The sequence below is a fragment of the Marmota monax genome, unplaced genomic scaffold (genome assembly GCF_021218885.2).
Source record: "Marmota monax isolate L192 unplaced genomic scaffold, Marmota_monax_Labrador192_F-V1.1 WCK01_AAM20220418_F8-fsc00022, whole genome shotgun sequence".
NCBI lineage: Eukaryota > Metazoa > Chordata > Mammalia > Rodentia > Sciuridae > Marmota > Marmota monax.
The window spans coordinates 19,436,939-19,463,041 of NW_026695215.1; the positions used below are offsets into that span (position 1 = coordinate 19,436,939).

At 35.1% G+C, this 26,103-nt stretch overlaps 1 protein-coding gene and 1 non-coding gene across 6 annotated transcripts in view; both read right to left on the bottom strand.

The window, feature by feature from the left end:
• Ppp2r3a (protein phosphatase 2 regulatory subunit B''alpha) overlaps positions 1 to 26,103 on the bottom strand; it is a 172,141-nt gene that overhangs the window by 5,761 nt on the left and 140,277 nt on the right. For all 5 annotated transcript variants that reach the window (XM_058574874.1, XM_046431355.2, XM_046431356.2 and 2 more), the window contains 3 exons: positions 16,196 to 16,371; positions 15,366 to 15,484; positions 13,044 to 13,150 (listed from right to left, as the gene is read on the bottom strand). In XM_058574874.1, the coding sequence (XP_058430857.1) occupies positions 13,044 to 13,150; positions 15,366 to 15,484; positions 16,196 to 16,371 (402 nt within the window). The remainder of the gene's footprint in view (positions 1 to 13,043; positions 13,151 to 15,365; positions 15,485 to 16,195; positions 16,372 to 26,103) is intronic.
• LOC124084641 (U6 spliceosomal RNA) lies at positions 24,343 to 24,449 on the bottom strand. The gene has a single exon (XR_006849177.1). It is a non-coding gene; the product is annotated as a U6 spliceosomal RNA (small nuclear RNA).

Genomic DNA, 26,103 nt, shown 5'->3' on the forward strand with positions numbered 1-26,103 from the left:
TCACCTGAGATGTCACTAGGGTTTCCTGAGTCCTTGCTTTTCAAGCTACTACTATCTGTTTTATATAGATGTCTGTAATGGCTTCCTTAATATTATTTTTGGTACTGGGGACTAAACCAAGGGGTTCGTTACTACTGAATTTTATCCCCAGCCCTTTTATTTTGAGACAGGTTCTCACTAAGTTGCAGGCCAGCCTTGAACTTAACAATCCTCCTCCCTCAGCCTCCTGAGTTTCTAGGATTATAGGCACAGATCACCATGCCTGACATGGCTTCCTTATTTCTCTTCATATTTCTATTCTTGCACCTCTGCCAATCAATCTATCAGAATAATCTTCGTTTAAGTGTGTGTGTGTGTATATATATATATTTAAATTTTTTTGTACCAAGGATTGAACAAGGGTTGCTTAACCACTGAGCCACATCCCCAGCAAACCCCCCTCTTTTTAATACATTTAAAAATATATTTATTTATTTTTATGTGGTGCTGAGGATTGAACCCAGTGCCTCACGCATGCAGGCAAGTGCTCTGCTCTACCACTGAGCTACAACCCCAGCCCCTTTTAAATTTTATTTATATATATATTATATATATATTATATATATTATATTATATATATTATATATATATTATATATTATATATTATATATATATATATATATATATATATATATATATATAATATTTCTTTAGGTGTAGATGGACACAACACAATGCCTTTATTTTTATGTGGTGCTGAGGATCGAACCCGGGTCCCGCCTATGCTAGGGGAGTGCTCTACTGCTGAGCCACAATCCCAGCCCCTTAAATAATATTTTGAGACAGGGTCTTGCTAGGTTGCTTGGGGCCTTGCTAAGTTGCTAGCTTTCAACTTGTGATTCTCCTACCTCAGCCTCCCAAGCCTCCAGTATTGACTCTTTTTTTTTGGTACGGGTATTGAACCCAGGAGTGATTAATTGCTGGGCCACATTCTCCAGCCCCCACTTTTAATTTTTTAAGTTGTAGATTTTTATGTGGTGCTAAGATCAAACCTAGTGCCCCACTCATGCTAGGCAAGTGCTCTTCCTCTGAGCTACAACCCCAGCCTCTCACTTCATTTTATATTCTTTTTCTTTTTAAATATTTTTTTAAGTTGTCAATGGACCTTTATTTATTTATATGCAGTGCTGAGAATCAAACCCAGGGCTTCACACGTGTGAGGCAGGTGCTCTCCACTGAGCCCCAGCCCCTCACTTCATTTGTGGTGGCTGAAGGATCTCTTGTAGTTTCCCAAGGTCATGAATGATCAATTATAAATTCTTATTGTGGATGTAGAGAGGATGCTAATAATGAACCTCAGGGGGGTGGGACAGAATTTCATTTTTATTACCAAGCACTAATAAGCCTGGAATAGGACAGGTACCAGTAATAATCTATAGAAATAAAATTGAGCTTTGATTTGTTTTGTTGAATGTGGGAAAAAAAGAAAACCTTAGCTTCAGGTCCATATATTTATTGAGCATTGTACAAAAATGCCTCAAAACTATTCTATTTGTGAAATTATAATTTATGCTTTGGAATATTCTTGTCTTCCTTTTCTATTCCTACATCCCAGTATATAACAGACCTCCTCATTCCTGTTCACTTTTAATTTCTCTTACCTCACTGAGGGTAGTGAGGCTCAGACAAGCTCTCACCTCACTAGCTATGTTCCTGGAAGATGTGCTGATGGGTTTTTGGTTGGTCACTTTTGCCTGTAGGGCCTTGTGTTCCAGTGCTGATAGAAGTCAATATAGAAATCTTACAATGAGTAATTTATGTAAGTTGGTATTTAATATAAAGGAAAAAGCTGCCTTTTAAAAACATTCAGTAGAAAACAGTTCTTACAAACTACCTAAATGTCCAATAATGAAGAAATGGATGGGAGTTATGCTCGTGAGAATACACTGAAGCATTAAAAGTCATGTTTTTGAACACACTACTAACATTTAAGAGTCAAAAGAAATACAACAAAGCATAAATAATAATAAGTTATCTCTGGCCTGCTGAACCAAGAGTGGTTTTTAGTCTCTTTATAAAATCTTCAGTTTTTCTTCAGCAACCCTGTATTTTTCTATGAATCAGACTCCCAGAACAAGGAAAACTGTTTAATCTGGGTTACTTTAATGCAAAGCTGTTGGTAAAATATCAGAATATCCTCCTGTAAGAGAGTACTTTTAAGATATATAAGGTTCTTAACTAAAAATCTTAAGTAATCAAGTAGTAGTCAACCTGACAGAAGAACTTGTTTCTGATGATTGCAGGTCTGCTTTTTAGAGTAACATGGAGGATCCTGTTGGCCTGCTTTATGTAATTTTGTGGAGTTTTAAACTTTATTGTAGAAAATAAGAGCAATACTTATATTAATGGCATCATATCTGTTGCTTTCCCACAGGTGACACATTTGGTCAAATCATTTTAAGACCATTCATTACTAGGACTTAATTTATGCAAGTGCTGTCATATGCTGTGGTCACTTGGTGCTGCATGTGCTAGTTCACAGGGCTTGCAGTCTCGTCCCTTCACCTCACTGAGGCCTGGAGTCATTACTGGCTTATTTACTGAAGCCCCTATGCAGGACCAGCCTTGAATCAGGAGGCATAGGCACTTGGCACAAAGGCTACTATGACTGCTGTTAGAAGGAAAAGCAGATGGAGAATTCCTAGTTGTTTTTGGAAGGTTATGTCATCTGGCCTCCTGCAGATATCCTTGTGGTGAAGGTGGCTTCTGGAGAGTTGCTTTTTCCTGTGTTATTCGGTAAACATTTGCTGAGGACCTCCTATATCCCTAATGAGCTAGCTGCCAGGTGAGGATTACAAAACTAAGAAAAGGTTCTTTGCCTTTCAGGAGGCCACATCTAGAGATAAGATAAATAACTCTTTTTTTTTTTTCTTGGCACTTATAAGATAGACACTGTAGGACACCTTATATACCTCATCTCTGATCCTCAGTACAGTCCCTCTGGTCACATAACACAAACTTTGTGTCAACTGTGTGTCCTGGGAATGAAGGGAATGAGGTAGGTGATAGAATGCCAGTTAGAGCTGATTAAATGCTACTTTGGAGAGGTTAGATAACGTAGCCAGGATCACAGAAGTGATAGTGATAAAAAAGCCATTTTTTAATGGATTTTCTAGATACACATATATTATGTATACTGTCTTAGTCCTCTGCACAGCTAAGTGAGTATCCTTATTGTATAGGGGATGCCAAGGCTTAGATGCCTGGATCACACAGCTAGTGGCAGAGTAAGGCTCCTTGTTTAAGTTTGTCTAATTCCAAATTTCATGCTCTTATCTGTGTTGATATATACTGTTACCAGCAGCTATGTGCCAGGTGTTTTACATACATTATCTTAGATTCTCAAAACCACCTTGGAAGGTAGCTGCTGATAACTTCTGAAACTGAGCCTCAGGAGTCAGGTAACTGCCCAGCTGGTGAGTGGACCAGATCTGTCTGGCTCCTAAGCCTCTGCTCCTTCCTTAGTAACGACATTCTTCCTCACTTTCTAATAAATGAATCTGGCAATTTCTGCTTGACATTTAGATTCACCCTGACTTCCTAGGTGATATAGCCTTGGGTTTTGAGTCTTGCTTTGCTTCTGAACTGGTCAGATGTTACTGCTGTAAATTACATTTTCTTTCTTGTTGATACCCTAGTACTCATTTAACAGGTGGCTGTTAACCCTCCTCTCCCCTTGAGACCTCCCCCACCTGTGCACTGTGAGGCCTTATCTTATCTCTATAACATGAGAAGTGTCCAGCAAGAGCTTCTCATGTATACTGGTTGAATTTCAGTAAAGCTGCTGTCTGCATCTCCTCTCATAACCCTTCACCTGTACTCTGTCTGTGTCCCCTTCTTCCCCTTCTTCCTTTTCCACACACACACTGGAGCTTTCTCCTAGTGCTAGTATAACTTGGAAAATACTTTTGCTTGAACCTATTATTTATTCACTTTAGCTTCCATCAATATCTGTTTTTATGCATACATGTATCTAAGTATCTCTATTTTCTACTTTCTTTAAAGCAAGTTACAAACTGTTTATATATATATATGTATGTGTGTATATATAGTTATATATGCATGACTATAGTTTTATATTTAGCTTATATATAGTTTTATATTTGTGAAATAGAAAATTTGCATAGAAGTGATATGACAGGCTGTCTCTGAGTGGTGGATTTTAGGTAAAGACTTGTTTGTTATATCCTAACTGTTCGGCGTATATATTATGTAAACATATCTATCTAAGTAAACAGATGAAAAAAGAACTTTTTTTAAATTAAAAGTAATACACCATCATTACATGAACCTTTTAAATTATAGCAGTATAAAAATGAAATTACTTGAAATTCCACAGCTCAGAGTTAATCAGTTAGTAGTTTGGAGTGATACCTTTTCGTTTGTGTGTTCTACATATATACTTTTTAATACTGAGATTATATCAAACAAATTTTTAGCCCTGATTTTTCTGTGAAATTAAAAATTTTCAAGCACAAAATGAACATGGCTGCATAATATCATGACACAAGATATCATGACATTTAACCACTCTATTACTTGTGCTGTTTGACATTTTTAATTTTAGAATTACCAGTGGTCAATGCCTATTGTTTGGATAGAACAATTTTATTCTATTCAAATTTCTGGGTACTTAAAACAGATATCCAGAATGAGAATTAGGGAGTCACAGGACATAAATTCAGGCTTCTGCTACATGTTGTTGAATTAATTCCCAAGGATTTCTGTCTTCTATCAGCAAAGGTCTAAAAGTGCTTGTCCTGCCCAGTGAGTCTAGCGAGAGGTGTTTCTGCCACATGATTTCTTTTATGAGCAGTTAGGATGCTGTATTTTTTAAAGATAGATTTATTTATTGGGTTATTTGTTTTTTTTTTTTTTGGTGTCAAATTTTTGAATTCTTTATATATCTTGGAAATTAGTGCTCTATCTGAGGTGCGTGTGTAGTAAAGATGTTCTCCCACTCTGTGGGCTCTCTCTTCACATTATTGGTTATTTCCTTTGCTGGGAAGAAGCTTTTTATTTTGAATCCATCCCATTTACTGATAATTAAGAGTCTGGATAAGAAAGTGAAAGAAGGCATTCCTGTCTTGTTTCAGTTCTTAGTGGGAATGCTTCCAATTTTCATCCTTTAGAATGATGTTGGCCTTGGTCTTAACATAGAAAATTTTTACTATGTTGAGGTATGTTCCTACTATCCCTAGATTTTCTAGTGTTTTGAACATGAAAAGGTGTTGTATTTTGTCAAATGCTTTTTCTGCATCTATTGAGATGATCATATGATTCTTGTCTTTAAGTCTATTAATGTGATGAGTTACGTTTATTAATTTCCATATGTTGAACCAACTTTGCATCCCTGGAATGAACCACAATTGGTTATGATGCACTTCATTCCATCTTTTTAATATGTTTTTGTATATGATTTGCCATTATTTTATTGAGAATTTTTGCATCTATGTTCATCAGGGATATTGGCTTGAAGTTTTCTTTCTTTGATGTGTTTCCCTTTGGCTTAGGTATCAGAGTAATATTAGCTTCACAGAGTGAGTTTTGGGAGGGTTCCCTCCTTTTCTATTTCATGGACTAATTTGAGGCATGTTGGTGTTAATTCTTCTTTGAAGACCTTGTAGAACTCCATCTGGTCCTGGGCTTTTCTTGATTGGTACGCTTTTGATGGCATCTTCTATTTCACTGTTTGAAATTGATCTGTTTAAATTGTGTATGTCCTCCTGATTCAATTTGGACAGATCATGTGTCTCCAGAAATTTGTCAGTGTCATTGAGCTTTTCTATTTTACTGGAGTATAAATTTTCAAAATAGTTTCTAATCATCTTCTGTATTTTAATAGTATCTGTTGTGATATTTCCTTTTTCATCACGAATTTTAGTAATTTTGAGTTTTCTCTCTTTTTATAAGAATGGCTAAGGTTTATCAATTTTGTTTATTTTTTCAAAGAACCAGATTTTTGTTTTGTCAATTTTTACAAATTGTTTCAATTTCATTGAGTACAATTCTGATTTTAATTATTTCCTGTTTTCTATTATTTTTGATATTGATTTGTTCTTCTTTTTCTTAAGACTTTGAGATATAATGTCAGGTTGTTTATTTGTTGAGTTTTTATTCTTTTCATGAATGAGCTCAATGCAATGAACTTTCCTCTTAGTACTGCCTTCATAGTGTCCCAGAGATTTTTGTATGTTGTATTGGAGTCTATATATGTCTGTTGAGTCTAAATTATTGATTGTATTATTGAGTTCTGTAGTTTCTTCATTTAGTTTTTGTTTGGAAGATCTATCCAGAGGTGAATGAGGTGTGTTAAAGTTATCCAGTATTATTGTGTTGTGGTCTATTTGATTTTTGAAATTTAGAAGGGTTTGGTTGATATATGTAGATGCTCCATTGTTTGGGGCATAAAAATTTACGATTGTAATGTCTTGTTGATGTATGATTCCCGTAAGCAGCATGAAATGTCTTTCTTTAACCCTTCTGACTAACTTTGGTTTGAAGTCCACTTTATCTGATATGAGGATGGAAACCCCTGCTTGTTTCTGCAGTGCATGTGAGTGCTATTTTTTTCCCCATTCTTTCACTGTCAGTCTGTGGATGTCTTTTCCTATAAAATGAGTCTCTTGAAGGCAGTATATTGTTGGGTCTTTTTTTTTTTTTTTTTTAAATCCAATCTGCCAGTCTATGTCCTTTTTTTTTTTTTTAAAGTATTTATTTTTTAGTTGTAGTTGGATACAATACCTTTATTCTTTTATTTATTTGTTTTCATGTGGTGCTGAGGATCGAACCCAGGGCCTCGCATGTGCTAGGCGAGTGCTTTACCACTGAGCCCCAGCTCCAGTATATGTCTTTTAATTGATGAGTTTTAGGTCATTAACATTCAGAGTTATTATTGAAGTGTTTTGCATTCCCAGTCATTTTTTAATTTTTTTTTTTTTTTAAGATTTAGATAGACACAGTATCTTTATTTTGTTTATTTTTATGTGGTGCTGAGGATCGAACCCAGTGCCTCACATGTGTGAGGCAAGTGCTCTGCCACTGAGCTACAATCCCAGCCCCTGTTTTTGGTCTTATACTTGATTTGGTTTCTCCTTTGATTGTTTTTTCCTTTAGTGCAGCTCCTCCCTTGCTGATTTTTATTGTTGTTTTTCATTTCCTCCTCACGGAATATTTTGCTGAGAACGTTCTGTAGTGTAGGCTTTCTTGTAAATTCTTTTAACTTTTGTTTATCATGGAAGGTTTTTATTTCACCTTCAAATCTGTAGTTTAATTTTGCTGGATATAAGATTCTTGGTTGGCATCCATTTTCTTTCAGAGCTTGGTATATGTTGTTCCAGGATCTCCTAGTTTTGGGGGTCTGTGTTGAGAAACCTGGTAAGATCCAAATTGGTTTCTCCTTATATGTAATTTGATACTTTTTTCTTGTGTCTTTAAAAATTTTATCCTTATTCTGTATGCTAGGCATTTTCATTATAATGTGCCTTGGTGTGGATCTGTTGTAATTCTGTATATTTGGTATCCTATCAGCCTCTTGTATTTGATTTTTCCAATTCATTCTTCAGGTTTGGGAAATTTCCTGATATTATTTCATTGAAAAGACTCTGTATTCCTTCGGGCACTCTGTGTTTCTTATTCTTGCATGGTTTGAGAGAATGGAAACCACAGCATGTGTTCAGTTTACCTGCTTGAAATTGAAAGCTAAAGCTGATCTATATTATTGCTCTTATGTTAGAAGTTTTGTTTGAAGCTTAATAGGTATTTTGTCAATGGTCTATGGATATAAATCACAAAGGTATTTTAAATCTATTTTCAAGGTATAGTTTACTATGTCTGCAAATAATAGGTCTCATCAACCCATCCTCTTTTAGTTTTTCTTCAAAGATGTCATCAGGATAGTTTTATTTTTATTTTTAAAGCAGTCTTGATTCTTTTTATATTCAACCTGGAGGCTTTGTTTGTGTGTGTGTATGGGTGTGTGTATGTGTGGAGGTTGTTATTGTCATTCCATAATTGGATTTTTCTTTTATTAAGTGAATCTATTCCTTTTACATTCATTTATCTGAAAATATTGGCCTTAGTTGATATCTTTAGTTTATACTGCATAGCCTGTGTTTTTCTTCTGTACATATTTTGTGATTAAATTAAAATATTCAAGTTTGGTTTAGTATTTCTTAATATTTTTAACACCGCAACTTAAATTAGCAATTTTTGAGGATATCTGTTAAGACTGCTAATGAAACTAACATATATATTTTACTTCTTCTCTGTACCTCTTAATCTCAAGTTATATCTAGAATTTCCACATATATTTCTTCCCATTATCTTTTAATGCCCTTAAAGTTATTTAGACTTATTTTTACATTTGAAAGGATTGAATGATCACTTTTATTTCTTGTCAATCACAGCTGCTCCATTTCTGTTCTCTTTATTTTGGTTTGCCTCTTGGCTTTACAGTTATGTCCTTTTAAAAGAGCTAAAAGGTGCTTTATTACCTGAAGTTTTTACATGTTTGAAAATATTCATTTGTATCTTTATGCTTGAATATTATCTTAACTTTGTATGTAAACACTGTCTCATAGTCTTTCAGTATTCTTACTGGGAGGTATCTGAAGCAAAGTTGATTTTTCCCCCCCTTGTCTTGCATTTTTTAAAAATGGGGAAAATAAAAAAAAATCTCAAAATAAAGTTTATCTTTGAATTCCAGCAAATTGACAATGCAAGTCTGGAAGCACTCATTATTATGATTTCTTTGATATAATGTGACTTCTGACCTTTCATATTCAGGTCTTCTTTGCTGGGTGCAGTAGCACACAGCTGCAATCCCAGCAACTCAGGAAGTTGAGGCAGGAGGATTGCAAGTTTGAGGCCAGCCAGTCCCTGTCTCAAAAAATAAGAGCCTGGCAAGGTGGTCTATGCCTATAATCCCAGCCTCTGGAAGGAGGATTGAAGGTTCTAGGACAACCTGAGCAACTTTGTAAGACCCTGTCTCAAAAAAAAAATTTTTTTTAAAGGTTTGGGGGTGTGATTCAATGGTAAAGCACTCTTGGGTTCAATCCCCAGTACCAAACAGTAAAATAAAATAAAAGTATATTTATAAATAAATAAAGAGCTGGGGAGGTAGCACCCCTTCGTCAATCTCTAATACCTACTCCCCTAAAAGCCTTTCTATCATCCTTGAATATGTGTATTTATTCCATTATTCTATTGTCTAATACATACAAGTTAGATACCTTTTGTTTTCCTTACATATACTTAACTCTTTTGGGTACCTTTTTTGTCTTGTTATCTATTACATTTATCTTTCAAAGCCTTTTTCCTTGTCCCTATATATTTTTTTTACTTTCCTTATCAAAAAAAAAATAATATCTACAACATGATCTTAATGCTTACATGAGAGTGTGTATAAATAGTATAATTTTGTTAACCTTCCCTTCATATGCTTAGATTGTCTATTTTTCACTATTATAAACATCTACACCTGTTCTTAACTATACCAATGATGCTTAATAAGATCAATAAAATAATTCCAAAAAACCTTAGACCATACTTGTGAATCCACTTTCCTATTTTATGATGTAGTCAGGCTCATGATATTCAATATATGAATGATTTTAGGGTTTTCAGGTCATTGATATAAAAATGAAATCCCACTTTTGTGGCTAAACAGATTTTAAAAAAAAAAAATCCTCAGATTAAAAAAGTCCCTTAAGGGCCGAGGTTGTGGCTTAGTGGTAGAGCACTTGCCTAGCACGTGTGAGGCACTGGGTTCAATTCTCAGCACCACATGCAAATAAATAAATAGATAAATAGATAAATAGATAGATAGATAGATAAATAGATAAATAAATAAATAAATAAATAAATATCCATGGACAACTACCAAAACAAAACAAAAACAAACCTTAAATCATGGGCAGAACTAGACTTTGCCTGTGAGCCTGTTTTATGCTGTTTATCCTTCCTGAAGTATTCTTCCCTATTTTCTCCTTTGGGTAACTCCTCTTCATCTTTTTTTAAAAATTATTTTTAGTTTTAAATGGGCACAATACCTTTATTTTATTTATTTTTTTATGTGGTGCTGAGGATCGAACTAGTGCCTCACACATGCTAGACAAGCGCTCTACCACTGAGCAACTCTCCAGTCCCATCTTTCAGGTCTTAATGTAGTCATTGACCTCCTGAAAAACATTCCATGACCCTGTCCCCACCACAGAATGGGTTAGACTCAATTTTTTTGTGTGTGTTGCTGAAGAATCCTGCTCCTCTCACCCTATAATCATACTGCTGACTTCTCTAAAAGGAGTTCCTTACTATTTATTGTCCAAACAAGGATACCTGAGGATAACTATAATTTAAAATATTTTTCTCTTTTGCTTTTTAAGTATTGGTTCTTTTTAGTTATATAATCCATTTGGATATAATTATACAAACATTGGAATATCTTTGTCTAGTTAGAGTCCCATTCTTATGAATGTACTATAAAATAATTTTCAAATAAAATGTTTACTTAAGTTATGTTTTCTACTCATTAAAGCAAAAAGAATATTTGTACTAAATATATAAACTTTAAAAACAACATAAGCAGAATGATTTTTCTTGTTATATATTCATAGTTTTAAACAGTTCTATATGTAATATAGTGTCACTGTTATTTTACTTATGGAGAGTATATTTTTGAAATACAAAAATCATTGTTTCTAATTTTTTTAAATAAAACTGTTTCCAATCTTCAAAAACACTATACGTATTAATTCCATGTCACATAATCAAAAAAATTTAATTTTTTAGGCATGTGATTTTTTGGCTTAAAAATGGTCCTAAATTATATGGAAGTTAATTACATTTATCAACTAAAATAAAAGGGGAGGGAGGTTAGTGATGGCATGTCCTACACCCACAAAAAAAAAAAAAAAAAGCACGATGGAGGAGTAAGATGGTACAATTTTACTACAGTATCCATTAGGCTAGATATTTCCTGTTTATCACTCCAGATCCCCCTTAGCTTTATGTCTCAGGAGCCTGACTTGAACTCACCACATAGGGGCTTCCCTTCTGATTTCTGACTGAATGAACAGGAGGCACCAGCAAGTTACTGAAGGGTATGAAATTGGGTACTTTTCTCTAGCAACTCTCTCTCAGGTGGGTTTGGCCCAGGTTGGTAAAATCCCATTACTGAAAGTCACAGATTCTGTCAGGTGCCCCTTTTATATAGCCCCCCTCTTTGGATTCTAGTGATGGTTTCATCTCTTTGTCCCTTTGGGCCTAGGAACTGAAAGTGGCTCCCTACTCTTGCTTGTTTTGGGTGAATGCATCTTGCTTGGCTTTTCTAAAATCTCACATCTTTGCATACTTTTTACAAATACCTAGTTTGACTATGCTTGTCTGTTTGCCATAGTTCTAGGAAGTTAGCCTGTGTATGTATAAAATGATGTGTATATAGGATGATTTGTTGCAACACTATAATTTCCAATAATGAGGTATTAGAGTTAGTAAAGAACTATAAAATAAGCTGGGTATGGTGGTACACACCTCTAATCCCTGGATGCAGAAGCCAGCCTTAGCACCTTATAAGATCCTGAGCAATTTAGTGAGACCCTGTCTCAAAATAAAAAGGACTGGGTGGGGGGGCTGGGGTTGTGACTCAGCAGTAGAGCACTTGCCTAGTATGTGTGAGGCACTGGGTTTGATCCTCAGCACCACATAAAAATAAATAAATAAAAAGTATAGGGTATTGTGTCCATCTATATAACTAAAAAAAGTATTAAAAAAAAAAAGAGATGGGGGTGCTGGGGCTGTAGCTCAGTGGTAGAGCACCCGCCTTGCACGTGTGAGGTACTGGGTTTGATCCTCAGCACCACATAAAAATAAATAAAGCTATTTAAAAAAAAAAGGGATGGGGATGTAGCTTAATGATAAAGCACTCCTGGGTGCAATTCACAGTATTTAAAAAAGAAATAAAAACAAAACAATGTATTTATATTTGCATATACACACAGTACACACAGTCTAGAAAAGTACACAAAGAAATGATAACACTGGCTGCTTTGAGGGAGGAGAACTGGGTGACAGGGAGACTTTTACTATTTATTCACTTTTTTCTTTGAATATTATGTCATATGAATGTACTACGAAACAAGGACTAAGGAAGAATTAGGAGACATTAGATTATAATGGAAAAAAAAAGCAAATTATAAAATTGCTGAAATGTTACATCAGTCAAATTCTTGCATTCATTTTTTCTTTTTATTTGTTCTTTTTAGTTATATATGACAGTAGAGTATGTTTTGACATATTTTTGATTGTGAACATGGTCCCTCCATGGAATTTTGCACCGACTAGTATAAATAATATACAGAAGTTACTTCTTGTACAGGCTCGAATGCACAAAACAACATGTGATAAAGATCTGTTTTAAGCATGATCATCTTGTTTTTAAAAGGAGCTTCAGTTCCTATAGCTTCCTCCTTTATCCACAAAGTTTACTGATATCATTAAAACAGTGGTATGACCCAGTGATATTGGTTTCTGTGAAAGGTGTGACTTATTATTAATGGGACATGAGAAGACTTTACTAGGAAATAAATGATGGAAGAGAAGAATGCTGAGAAAAGTATTCATTTAACTAAAGTTGGCTAAATCAATCATTTTTGTTATTCAAAAATAGAAAAAACATCCAGGTGTGGTGGCACACACCTGTAAATACCAGTGGTTCACGAGGCTGAGGGAGGAGGATTGAAAGTTCAAGGCCAGCCTCATCAACTTAACCAGTCCCTAACCAGTCTTGCTAAGAGCAAAAAACGCTGTCTCCAAAAAAAAAAAAAAAAAAAAGGCTCAAAATAAAAATGGGGGATGTGGGCTCAATGGGTAAGTTCTCCTGGGTTTAATCCCAGGTATTTAAAAGAAAAAAAAACTAGAAAAAGATTTATCTAAGTTAGTTTTATATTCCTGATATGGGCACCCCTGTTAGAGAGTTCTATAAGACATGGGGAGATTCACTCACCCTTCCTGGAACTGTGCTTGGGCGGATTCCTCTGCGACAAGTGTCTCGTATTCCTCAGCAGCAAACCTGTCCCAGTCAGAGGGCTCAGGCCCATCATTTTCAACGTCCTGATTAGAACAAGGACAGACAGAAAAACAAAAATAATCAAAGACAAAAAAATTGAAGGTAGGTCATAACAAATATTGTATATGCTGAAAATACTTCTCTGAAAAGTGTTTCAACATGTTAAAAGAGGTGGTAAGGTAACACGCCTATGATGATTTTCTACAATTCAAACAAAACTGTTGGACTGACTAGTATAAATTATATGTAGAAGTTACTTCTTGTACAGGATTGTTGTTTAGCAGCCATATTTTTTTTATGTCTGGATTCATTAGCCTTGTAATCAGAGATGTTTCTCCATTTCCTTCTCCCCAGCCCTTTGTGCAGCAGCATCTGAAGAGAGATGTACATTGGGGCTGGGATGTGGCTCAAGCGGCTCAGTCGCCTGGCATGCGTGCGGCCCAGGTTCGATCCTCAGCACCACATACAAAACAAAGATGTTGTGACGGCCAATAACTAAAAAATAAATATTTAAAAAAAAAAAAAAAGAGAGAGAGATGTACATGCCTACCTGAAATGTACCACTCTTTTCTCTGGCAATTTTTTTTTTTTTTTTTTTTTTTGGTACCAGGGATTGAACTCAGGGAACTAGGCCACTAAGCCACATCCCTAGCCCTATTTTGTGTTTTATTTAGAGACAGGGTCTCACTGAGTTGCTTAGTGCCTCACTTTTGCTGAGGCTTGCTTTGAACTAGCCATCCTCCTGCCTCAGCCTCCTGAGTTGCTGGATTACTGGCATGCACCACTATGCCCAGCTTCTCTGGCAAATTTTTACTCTTTCTCTAACAGCCAGCTCAGATATCATATCACCTGTGAGCTCCTCTTGGAAGCAGCCTTTGTCTTCTAGGTCCCTTTTTTTCTAACTATTTGCCACCTTTTGCTTTTCTGTCTTTGTAATCTCCAAATACTCAGTATCTTTTCAACATAGTGAATTTTTTGTTACTTTCTGACTTGTTTTTCACAGTTATGAATAAATATTGATAATTACCACTTCATAGAAAGAAAAGTAAAGTTTATATAAGGTAAAAATAACACAAAAATAAGTGAGGGGAATAACTATTTTCTTGCCCTCCTACATGTGGGCAGTGTCTTAGATTATATTCTAGGTCAAATGTCTTTCCAAGATGAAAAGGAGTTAGTATTGCTCTAGCGTAGGATTGGTTATATCTAGAATATAAGTACCTAAACACTGGCCACAAAATGTATTACTTACTATATTTAACCCATGTTAAATCCACTACCCAACCCTTTTAACATTTATGACATTGCTATGCATTGTAGACTAATAATTGGCAATTGTTTTTGCTTAGATATGTAAAATAATGGAGGATGTTAAATTCAATGAAACATTATATTGATGTTAGCTAGCAATAACGCACCTTGGTTATGCCCCAAGGTCAGCTGCAGAGTAATTGTCCTTAGAAGGTGATTTTTATAATCTTAACATTATTCAGGTCAACAGTTATATAATATATGGAAGAATAAGAAAAGATTGTTAAAGTTACCTGTAGTTGTATTTTACTGAGCTAAACAGTCTTTCCTATTGACATAATTTTTACTTCTTAAACAGGGGAATGGTGGAGCAAGTGGTTATATTCAGTTTTGTTTTGTTTTTGACATGGATTACATATGTGTACAAGGTTTACTGAGGGTCTAAGGTTTTTGGGCATCTCTAATCAGATGTAGAACAATATTTAAAACTGATAGCCATGAACAGCAATCATTAACACTTGAAAAAGTGTTGTATTTTCTGAAGGTAACTATCAAAGGCTTCTAGATTTCACTTGGAAGGGGCAAGTTATTTATTACAGAATCCCAAATATGCTTAGAACAATTAAATCAAGGTCAATATAGTTTCTAATACAGATGTGCCTATTAATATATTTTGAAAAGCTGAACTTTTTTTCAAAAATACTTTTTTGAAACTAGTTCTAATGTGTATGCAAGTACACAGTATACACAGTCCATTCAGTTCAAAGTATAGGTAGATGAAGTTTATCTAAACTTCAAGATCAGCTGTGGGGAGAAATGTGCTTTTGGTCCTTTATTCTATTTCTGTGGTGCTGGTGATTGCCAGGGCCTTATATACTCTATTCTCTTTTCAACATTTGGTGAAGATATTTTAAATACTAAGATTCCTACATGCAGAGACCATTTTAATATGTAGCACACAGCTCCTGATATTATAGCTCTCAAATAAAGTTAAACTTATACTGGTACCTTCTGGACTGCAAAGGGATCTCTCTGTTCATGGTCCAAGTATTTTTCCAGATTAAAGAACGTATCATAGAAGATGTGAGCCATTCTGCACCTCTTCAGATCTTGTAGAGTTATTTTGCCTACATAAAAACAAATATAACTGGTAAATTTCATCAAGAGCTATTCTGACAAAAGAAAAAAACTTCCAGTGATGTCTAAAGTGTATGTAAAAGTTTATTATAAAAAATCACATTTAAAAATCAACATAATATTCACAAAACACAAAATTTTAAATGTTACAATTTAGTAGGATACTCACAATACTGTGCAACCATCACCACTATCTAGTTCCATGGTACTGTCACATCAAAAAGAAACTCTTCCCTTTTTCCTTTACTTTCCAGCCCCTGGAAACAACTATTCTGTTTTCTGTCTCTATGGAAAAATCTTTTTTTTTTTTTTTAAACAATGCATTTGCCATTATTGCTGGTTCTCCACTCAATAGCCAAGGGGAAACTTCAAACACTTCTGTTCTTGGGAAGCCCACAAGAAAGACCCTGGAGCCAAGCATGGTGTTGCACACCTGTAATCCCAGATCAGGAGGCTGAGGCAGGAGGATGGCAAGTTTGAGACCTGCCTGGGCAACTTAGCGAGACTCTGTCTCAAAATTTAAAAAAAGGCTAGGGATGTAGCACAGTAGTAAAATAAGTGCCCTGGGTTCACTTCATAGTGCTGTGGAAAAAAAAATAAAAAGACTCTGGAAAGTTAAAGAAGTTAGGACCTATGTAGTATTATGTGCCCCACTCTGTTAAAAAGGTAAACAGTGCCATATGCTATTTATTGGGTCTCACCATCATTGGCTGGCTTCACCAAGTCAAGCATCTGACACAGCAAATCATGGAATGGCAAAGGCTCAATGCCCATGGCTTCCATCCGTTCACACTGCTCCTCGTAGAAGTACTCCAGCTCATACATGGAGAGTATACCATCTCCATCCAGGTCCATGCAGCGGAACCAATACTCAATGCTAGGAGATAAGGACACTCATTTTAGCATGGGCCTGGTAAGCGTCCTTTATTCATCAAGATTTGTTATTGCCTGTGTTTCTTCCTAAATTAATTTACATGTGTATATACTTCAGAATTGGACATAGTTCTATAAAGTTTGTTAGGAAAAAAATGGCAGACCTTTTCCTCCCTTTATTTTCTCATCCCAGAATCAACCATTTGCCACACCTGCTTTACTTTTTACCTTCATATTTTCAGGTAACACATCTTATTTTTCCTTTTATTTCTGTTGTAAGAGCTGTCTATTGATTTTGCTCTAAAAAAGATGAGGTTATAGCTCTTTAACTACTTCATATACTTTACCTGCACACCCTTCTCAAACTTTTAATTTAAATTCATCAACACTGAGTTTATAACTTTACACTTTAATCTCTTATTTGCTTAGTCTTCCATGTACTTGACTTCTTCCCTCCTCCAAATCTCTGCCAGCTGTCTAAATCCACATTTAGTCCCATCAGGTATTTTAGCAATTGTATTTTCCCCTACAGTACTGGAGATTAAACTCAAAGCACTCTACCACTGAGATACATCTCCAGCCCTTTTAATTTCTTTTCTTTTAATTTATTTTGAGACAGGGTCTCGCTAAGTTCCTGAAGCTGGTCTCAAACTTGGGATCCTACCGCCTCAGCCTCTTGAATCACTGGGATTACAGAAAGAGTACCACCGTACCCTGTAGCAACTGCATTTCTTGATGAAGCCTTCCTTGGTTTCTTTTGACCTTCTTTAATCTAGTCGGCTTGGTCTCTATGCTTGGTTCACAGTTTCATCCTGTTGATACCTAGTGATACCTTTCTTATATCTCACATTTCCTGCATTCTTTGTTTCTTTAGCACATTCTTCAACAGCAGGTAAATATTTTGATCTTTTTATTTTTTGAGGTGGGGTCTCATTATGTTGCCCAGACTGGTCTCAAACTCCTGGACTCAAGCAATCTCCTGCTACAGGTGTACAACACTTCACCCAGCCTAGATCTTGCATGTTGAAAAGTTCCCTTTTCCTACTCTTAGTTTGTATTTTGACTAGTTATAGAATTAAAGATTGGTGTAGCTTTTCCTTCAGATGTTTAAAGGCACTGATGTATATAGTCTTTTGTCTGTCCAGTGTTACCCAGAAGTTTAAATCCATGTTGATATCTGATCCTTTCACTGTAACCTACAGAGGTGCCTCTGAGTCCCTGGTGGTTTGAAATATGATGGAGTGTCTTTGGATCTAACTCATCTATTTTGCTGGGTTTTTCTGAGAACCTATTCACTTTGGAAACTAGTATCTTTCAGTCTTTGGAAATTTTTATAAATTATTTTCTCTCTCCTATCACTCTTCCTTCTTCTCTGTTCTCTTTTTCTACAACTTCTGTTATTCAGACCAGGCATTTGAAATGTGGCTAGTCCATTATGAAATATTCTAAGTGTAAATATACAACAGATTTTTGAATACTTAATATGAAGAAATGAATGTAAAACATCAGTAATGTATATTACATATTACAATGGTAATATTTTGAGTATACTAGAGTAAGTAAGTTGTGCAATTAAAATTAATTTTACCTACTTCTTTTTACTTTTGTGGCTAAATTTAAAAATCACATATTAATCTTTCATCGTATTTCAATTTTTATTTATACTGGACTTCTCTGACCTTGTTTTTATTTTTTGATTGCTTCATCTTTTTAAAAATTGTTCTTGGGGCTCGGGTTATGGCTCAAGTGGTAGAGCGCTCACCTAGCACACATGAGGCACTGAGTTCGATCCTCAGCACCACATAAAAATAAAATAAAGATATTGTGTCCACCTAAAACTAAAAAAAAATTAAAAAATAGTTCTTTCTGGGAGGTTTACTTAGCTTTATTTTCTAAATATTATAATTTTTTTATTCGGCTATTATAGTTTTTTTTTTCCCTTTTTCAGTACTGAGGATTGAACCCAGGGATGCTCAACCACTGAGCCATATCCCCAGCCCTTTTTTATATTTTTATTTAGAGACAGGGTCTCGTTGAGTTGCTAAATGCCTCACTAAGTTGCTGAGGCTGACTTTGAACTTGAAATCATCCTGGTTCAGCCTCCCAGAGGACTGGGATTACAGTTGCGCACCACACCCGGCTCTGCTATTATAGTTTTGATTTTATAGTTCTTTTAGTGGTTCCCTGAATACTCCTATTTTATAAAAGAACCTTCTCTTATCTCTCTAAGGATGTTAATCAGTGTTTTGTTGTTGCTGAAGTTTTCTTTTCTTTGAAAGTCTGTTTCTCTGAGTTATCACCTGCATTTGTTTGGTCTCTATCTTTTGTTAAGAGGCTCTACTCAGATACCTTCTGAGCCCTTGTTTCTGCTTATTCTTAAGAGCAGATATTGAAAGCTGATTGGAAGTTTTGATCCACTGGTTTGTTGACTCTGGGATTTACTGTAAAATGATCTGGTTTGGTTCTTTCCTTGGGCATGACCTTCATGCCATTTTTTCAAACCTTCATGCCCTTATTCTTAGGCTAGTCAGATTCCTCAGAAAAGCACTTTTCAGTCTCTTGCTTGGAGGTTCGGGCAGGAAGAGAGCATTCTGTTTGTTGAGAAAGAAATGAAGACTGGGAATCTCAGCTCATTTAATCTGTTTTCAATCTAGTATCTGCTATAGTTGGGACAAAAGTGTATCCTCCAGGGTTTTTGTGTTAAAAGTCTTAGTTCCCAGTGGGATGGTTTTAAGAGACAGTGGGACATTTAAGAGGTGGTGAGTAATGGGAGGTCATTAGGTCACTAGGGTTCTGCTCTCTGAAGCAATTAAGGCAGTTCTCTAGAGAGGATTATTATAGAAAAGCAAGACTGGCCCCTTCCTGTCTGCTCTGACTTGGTGTCTTGCCATGTGATCTCTCTCTCTCTTGTCTGAGCTGTTGTTACTGTGATCCATCCATCATGAAGTCCATACCAGAGCTGAACTAATGGTAGTACCATGCCCTTGAACCTCCTAAACTGTGTAAAATAAAACCTCTTTCCTTTGTAAGCTACCCATCCTCAGGTATGGATGCTACATTGGCCCAACATAAAGTGGACCAATTCACAACTTCAGCTGATCAAGTGCTCCCAGGTGCCAGGTACACACACCCAAGTCTTGAATGTTTGGAAGTTTTGCTTAGTATATCTGCTTGTTTATTTTTCCCCTCTGCTGGCTTAGAATTTTAGCAGTCTGCCAAGTTTATCTGCTTTCCAGCTTCCAAACCTTTATTATTATCTCTTTTCCTATTTCCTTTATTTTTGTGGGTTTATTCTCCTAAAAAACCTCTTTGTAGGCATTTTAGTGGGGTTTCAAGATAGACAAAAATTGCTACATATGGTTAAGCTGGTATCTTCACTCAGAAACTATTTATGGCCACTTTGTCATATATCACTGTCCCTTTATAACTGTATCATCAATATAATCACAGAATATGAAACCAGCAGAATTAACTGGAAATAGGGAACAATATATATTTTAAAAGCCACTAATTTTATGGCAAAGTAAAACTCTAGAGGTTTTAGAACACTACTGGTTATATTCCCACTTGTAGGCATGAAACCATATTAAGAACCACCATACATTTAATGGTTTGTAAAAACTTCTTTTGGGGAGAGAAAATAATTACTGTTAATTGTTTTTCCAAGTCAGTCACACTAAGATCTGTGTGTATCTTTTCTGAGAAGGATATATTTTATATAATTGCAACAAACTGAAAATGTAATACTTGCAAAGTTCTTTTGAGAACTATATTCCAAAAATTGTGCCAACTTGATGTTTAATGTTACTATTAAAGAACAGAGGGAACATTCATGGATACAACCAACATGAGGTAACAACAGGGCCATAGTAAGGTCCAACCTTATATCTATTCTTAGAGTTATATTTAAAAAAAGGGCAGAATATTGCCTCATTTTGAAACAATTCCTGATTGTGGGGAAAAACCTTGAAGAGACATATCTTATCCACTGAGAGTTACAATAAATGTGGTAGTGTTTAGCTGTTACATCATAGTCTTTATTTTTAAAATAATGCTTTTAGTTTTAAAAGGGTAGTAAAATTTCCTTTGGTCTGTAAGAATCTCCTTTGACTGGTCTTTAAGAATCTTAAAATTCCTCATTACTTAAGAGAACCAAAAGGAAGAAAGCCAATTTTGATTTTGACAAGGACCTAACAGGACAGAAGTGAAAAGCAACTTATTTTACTAAGGAATGTAAACTGATGTACTTTATTGCCACTTACATTTTCAATTAAGAACTAAGATAAAACAGTTTGTACAGTAATTAAAGCGAAAGCATATGCTATGTGATAGCCCCAATGAGATAAGGTTAGAATGCAGAGAGATAGATACTGCCTGAATACCTGCCAAAGGCTCATGATAGTAGCCTTTAAATATCTATATGAAGGACATGGAAGATGAAATTCCTTGTGATGCTGTGAGAATTAGAGAACATAAAGATCAGTGTTCAAAAGACAGAAGGTGATTTTGGGTACAGACCTAGAAAAATGAAACAGGCTGCCTCAGTTGGTAGTTACTTATCCCTGAAAGTTCAGAAGCAATGGCTGGTTGCATAAACACATGAAAGAAATATTCAGAGGGAATTTTCTTATTGTAAGTACGGAATACTCTCTAAAGTTTCTTGCAATACCTATCTTCAAATATTTTTCTTACCAAAGCTAATTTATCTTCTCAGAGGCTAAAAGCAGTGATTCTTCATTAGAAAAAAATTAGAAAACAGAAAAGCACACAGAAGGAAAAATTTGTTTAATTTTTGTTATATTTACCATCAATTTTCAAAGGATACACTTATCAATGACAAATTATATTTGTACAATTTTAGACATAAACAAGATTACCCCTTGTTCCTGGGCTAGATGAAATTGAGTTCTGGACTGGTGATTTCTTACCCTGATATAAACTCCTATAAGCTATTCAAGAACAAAGTTACAGGAAACTCCATTATGCTAAGGGAATAACTAAATGTGTATTCCTTCATACATTTGGTATACATATTTTAGCACATACTATATTCAAAGGCACTGGCCTAGTGCCCTCATGTATAATAAAAGTGAGTGAAATAGTTGCTAAAGATGACACCTAGAGAGATGACTAAAGCAGAAGCAGAATGTAATAAAAACTGGGGCAGGGACTGAAGAACACACCAAAATAAGGCTTGTTAAGAGTCTGTCCACAAAACAATCTACCACAAAGACATTTTTCATATCTATTCCTGCTGGGACCAGATATGCAGTCTTAATACCTACCTTTGTACACAGTATCTTAACACTTTATTGAGTGTATTACTTATTTTCATGAAACTCCTTTTTCCACCTGTGTCTTTCTTTCAAAGGCCAGAAAGTTGATTTCCGTCAAATGCTTCCTATTACATTTTCTTTTTTAAAAACATTTATTTTATTAACCTTTTAAAAAATATATATTTATTTTAGTTGTTGATGGACCTTTATTTATTTGTTTATATGCAGTGGTGAGAATCAAACCCAGTGCTGCTCAGACATGAGCAAGTGCTCTACCACTGAGCCACAACCCCAGCCCTACATTTTCTTAAACAAGAGTTTGATTTGGTATTTCTTCAAATGATTGGAAGAATACAATGAAATTATATGGCTTGGGAGATTTCTTTTTTCTGAATAGTTTAATATAAATATATTTAAAAGATATGAGTCTATTTACATTATGTATTTCTTCTTGGGCAAGTATTACTAATTAGTGACTTTCAAGAAAATTTAAGTCAACATATTTATGTGTTTGTGTTGACTGTTGTATTCATCGATTATCTTTTAAAACATCCTAATTCCTCTTCAGTAACCCTTTTTGATTCATGAATTATTTATAAGTATTTTTTCAGTTTCCAAGTGTGTAGAGATTTTCTAATTTTGTTTTCTTTTTATTTTATGGTCCTGGAGATTGAACCTAGGGTTGCTCTATCACTGAAATATATTTCCAGCCCTTTTCATTTTATTTTGAGACAGAGTCCCACTAAGTTGCCAAGGCTGGCTTCAAACCTGTGATCCTCCTGCTTCAACCTGCTGAGTTGCTGGGATTATATAAGCATATGCCACTGTACCTGGATCATTTACTTTTCTCTTACTGATTTCTATATTAATTCCATTTTGGTCAGAGAATATACTCTCTTTTATTTCAATCCTTTTTTAAAAAAATGTACTGAAATATATTTCACATCATACTTTCATTTAAAAAATATTATTCAATGTTTTTTAGTATACAGAGTTGTATAACTGTCACCACAGTTAATTTTGGGACCCTCTCCATCATCTCCAAAACAAATTCCATACCCACTAGCACTCATTTCTCATTTCCTCACAGGCCCCCGGTGGACTAGGCAATCACTAGTCTACTTTCTGTATCTACTTATTTGCCTGTTTTGGACAACTCATATATAGTCATCCATTGCTTAACAAAAGGAAACATTCTGAGGAATGTTGTTAGGCAGTTTCACTGTTCTATTAACATCAAAGCATGTACTTATATAAACTAAGATGGCTATGTTATCACTAGGTGATAGTCACATGTGGTGGCCTGTTGTTGACTAAAACATTATTGTGGCACATAACTGTAAATGAATTCATATAGTAAGTGGTGTTTTGTGTTTGCCATCTTTTTTAAAATTTATTTTTTATTTTTTTTAGTTGTAATTGGACACAATATCTTTATTTTATTTATTTATTTTATGTGGTGCTGAGGATTGAACCCAGTGCCTCGCCGCACGTGCTTGGTGAGCACTCTACTGCTGAGCCACAGCCCTAGCCCCGCCATCTTTTTTTTTTTTTTTCCACATAAATGTTTTCGAGATTCAACTATGTGTATTATGTACTTCATTTCTTTTTTTTTTTTTAAATTTTTTTAGTTATAGATGGGCACAATATCTTTATTTTATTTATTTTTATGTGGTACTGAGGATTGAACCCAGTACCTCACGCATGCAAGGCAAGCACTCTACCACCGAGCTACAAATCCAACCCTTTCATTTCTTTTTTTTACTACTAAATAATATTTGATTTTATAGATATACCACATTTGTTTACCCACCAAATGATGGACATTTGGGTTGTTCCTACTCTTTGGCTGTTAGATATAACGCTGCTACAGATTTTTGTGTGGATATGTCTTCATTTCTCTTGGGTATATACCTCTGAGTGGAATTACTGAATCATAAGGTAAGTAACTCTAAGTTACTGTCTGAAGAACTGTCAGACTGTTTTCCAAGTGGCTTTGCCATTTTACATTCCTACCAGTAGTTTATAAAGTTCTGATTTCTCTTCATCCTCACCAACACTTGTTATTATCTGACTATATGATTACAGCTTTGCTAGTGGGTGTGAAGTGGTATATTGTGGTTTTTACTTTTTGTAGTACTACGTACAGAATCCAAGGCCTTATGCATGCTGGGCAACTGCTTACCACCAAACTACATCCGCAGCCTTATCTTGTGGTTTTAATGTGCTTTTCCCTAATGATTCATGATGTGAAATATCTTTTCACGTGCTTATTCACCCATCTTCGCCTGAGAAATGCCTATTTAGATTTTTTTGTTCTTTTTAAAAACTGGGTGTATTTTTATTGCTGAGTTGCGTTATTTATATATTCTAGATACAAGTTCTTTATCAGAGATATCATCTGCAGATATCCTCTCCTAGGTTGTAAGTTGTCTTTTTTTAAAAATTTTTAATTATACATGGGCACGATATCTTTATATTGCTTATTTATTTTTATATGGTGCTGAGGATTGAACCCAATGCCTCACATGTGTGAGGTAAGCACTCTGCCACTGAGCCACAACCCTAGCCCTCATTTTCTTGATGATGTCTTAGGAAGCACAAAAGCTTTGAATTTTGATGAAATCCCATTAATCCATTTTTTTTTTTTTTTTAGAATCCAAAGCCTCTTTATGAACAGTAAAATTCGAGGTTAGTTTAAAAATATGGAACACTTCACGAATTTGTATGTCATCCTTGCGCAGAGGCCATGCTAATCTTCTCTGTATCGTTCCAATTCTAGTATATATACTGCCGAAGTAAGCACCCATTAATCCATTTTTTTTCTGTGTTGCTTGTGTTTGTGGTGTCATAGAAAAGTAACCGTGCCTAACCAAGGGCATAAAAATTTACTTGTATATTCTTCTCAAAGTTTTGTAGTTTTAGCTCTTATGTTATGGCCTGTGATCTGTTTGACTTTTAATTTTGTGTATAAGGTAAGACTGGGGTACAAATTTATTCTTTTGCTTATGATATCCAGTTGCCCCAATGCCATTTGTTGAAAACACTGTTCTTTCCAATTGGATTTTCTTGGCATCCTTGTAGAGAGTCCATTAGCCATAAATATATTTCTGGAGTCTCATTTCTATTTTTTTATATGTTCATCCTTAATCAAGTTCTATAGTCTTATTTACTTTAGCTTTGTGGTATTTTTAAAAACAGGAAGTATGAGTCCTATATCTCTTTATTTTTCTTCATGATTGTTTGGTATCTCTGATTGCTTTGTATTTCCTTATGGATTCTAGATTTAGCTTTTCCATTTCTAGAAAAATAGTAACAACAAAAACCTAAAAAGCAAATAACTGGAATTTTGTTAGTAATTGCTTTGAATCTACAGGTCAGTTTGGAGAGTATTGCTATCTTAACAATTTTACTTGTTTTCTGTGGCTGTAACAAAATATTTGAGGCTGGGTAACATATAAAAAAGGAGGTTTATTTAGCTCATAGTTTTGGAGGCTAAAAGTCCAGGCTGGGTGGTCCCTTTGTTTTGGCCTGGTGAAGGTCCTGTTGACTGTGTCGTATCATGGTAGATGGCATTATGGTGGGATTATGTGCAAAAGAGAGAGAACACATGTCAAGACAGGAAAGAAAAGCAGAGAGGAGCTACCCTTATTCTTTTTATAACAACTCGCTCTCAGGAGAATGAACTCACTTTGCAAGACTAGCATTAATTCCTCAAAGGGCAGCGCCCAAAGATCTTATTACCTTGCACTAAGACCCACTTCTTAAAGTTTGCACCCTCTCTTAATTCCACTCCATTGCCATACTGGAACTGAGCTTCTAACACGAGAAATTTTGGGGAACAACTATATCTAGACAATGATATTAAGCCTTCTGAATCATGAACATGGGATGTTTTCATTTCATGTGTATTTCAATGTTTTATAATTTCCAGAATATAATTTTTATATTTCCTTTGTTAAATTTATTCCTAGATATTTTATTGCTATTATAAGTGGAATTTTCTTTATTTTCTTTGGTACTGGGGATTGAACCCAGGAGCTCTTTACCACTGAACTACATTCCCAGTCCTTATTTTTTATTTTGAGACAGGATCTCCCTAAATTGCTGAAAGTGTCACTAAAATGCTCAGGCTAACCTTGAATTTGCAATTCTCCTGCCTCACCCTCCATCCAGAGTTACTGAGATTATAGGTGTTCATCACTGAGCCCAGTTTATGAGTGGAATTATTTTCTTAATTTCACATTGGATTTTTCATCATTAGTGCATAGAAACAAAATAGATTTAAACATTGATCTTATACCCTGCAACCTTATTTAATCTTTATTAAGTTCAAACAGTTTTTTTTCAGATTGTTTTTTAGTTATATATGGACACAATATCTTTGCTTTATGTATGTATGTATGTATGTATGTATGTGATGCTGAAGATTGAACCTAGTGCCTCACACATGCGAGGCA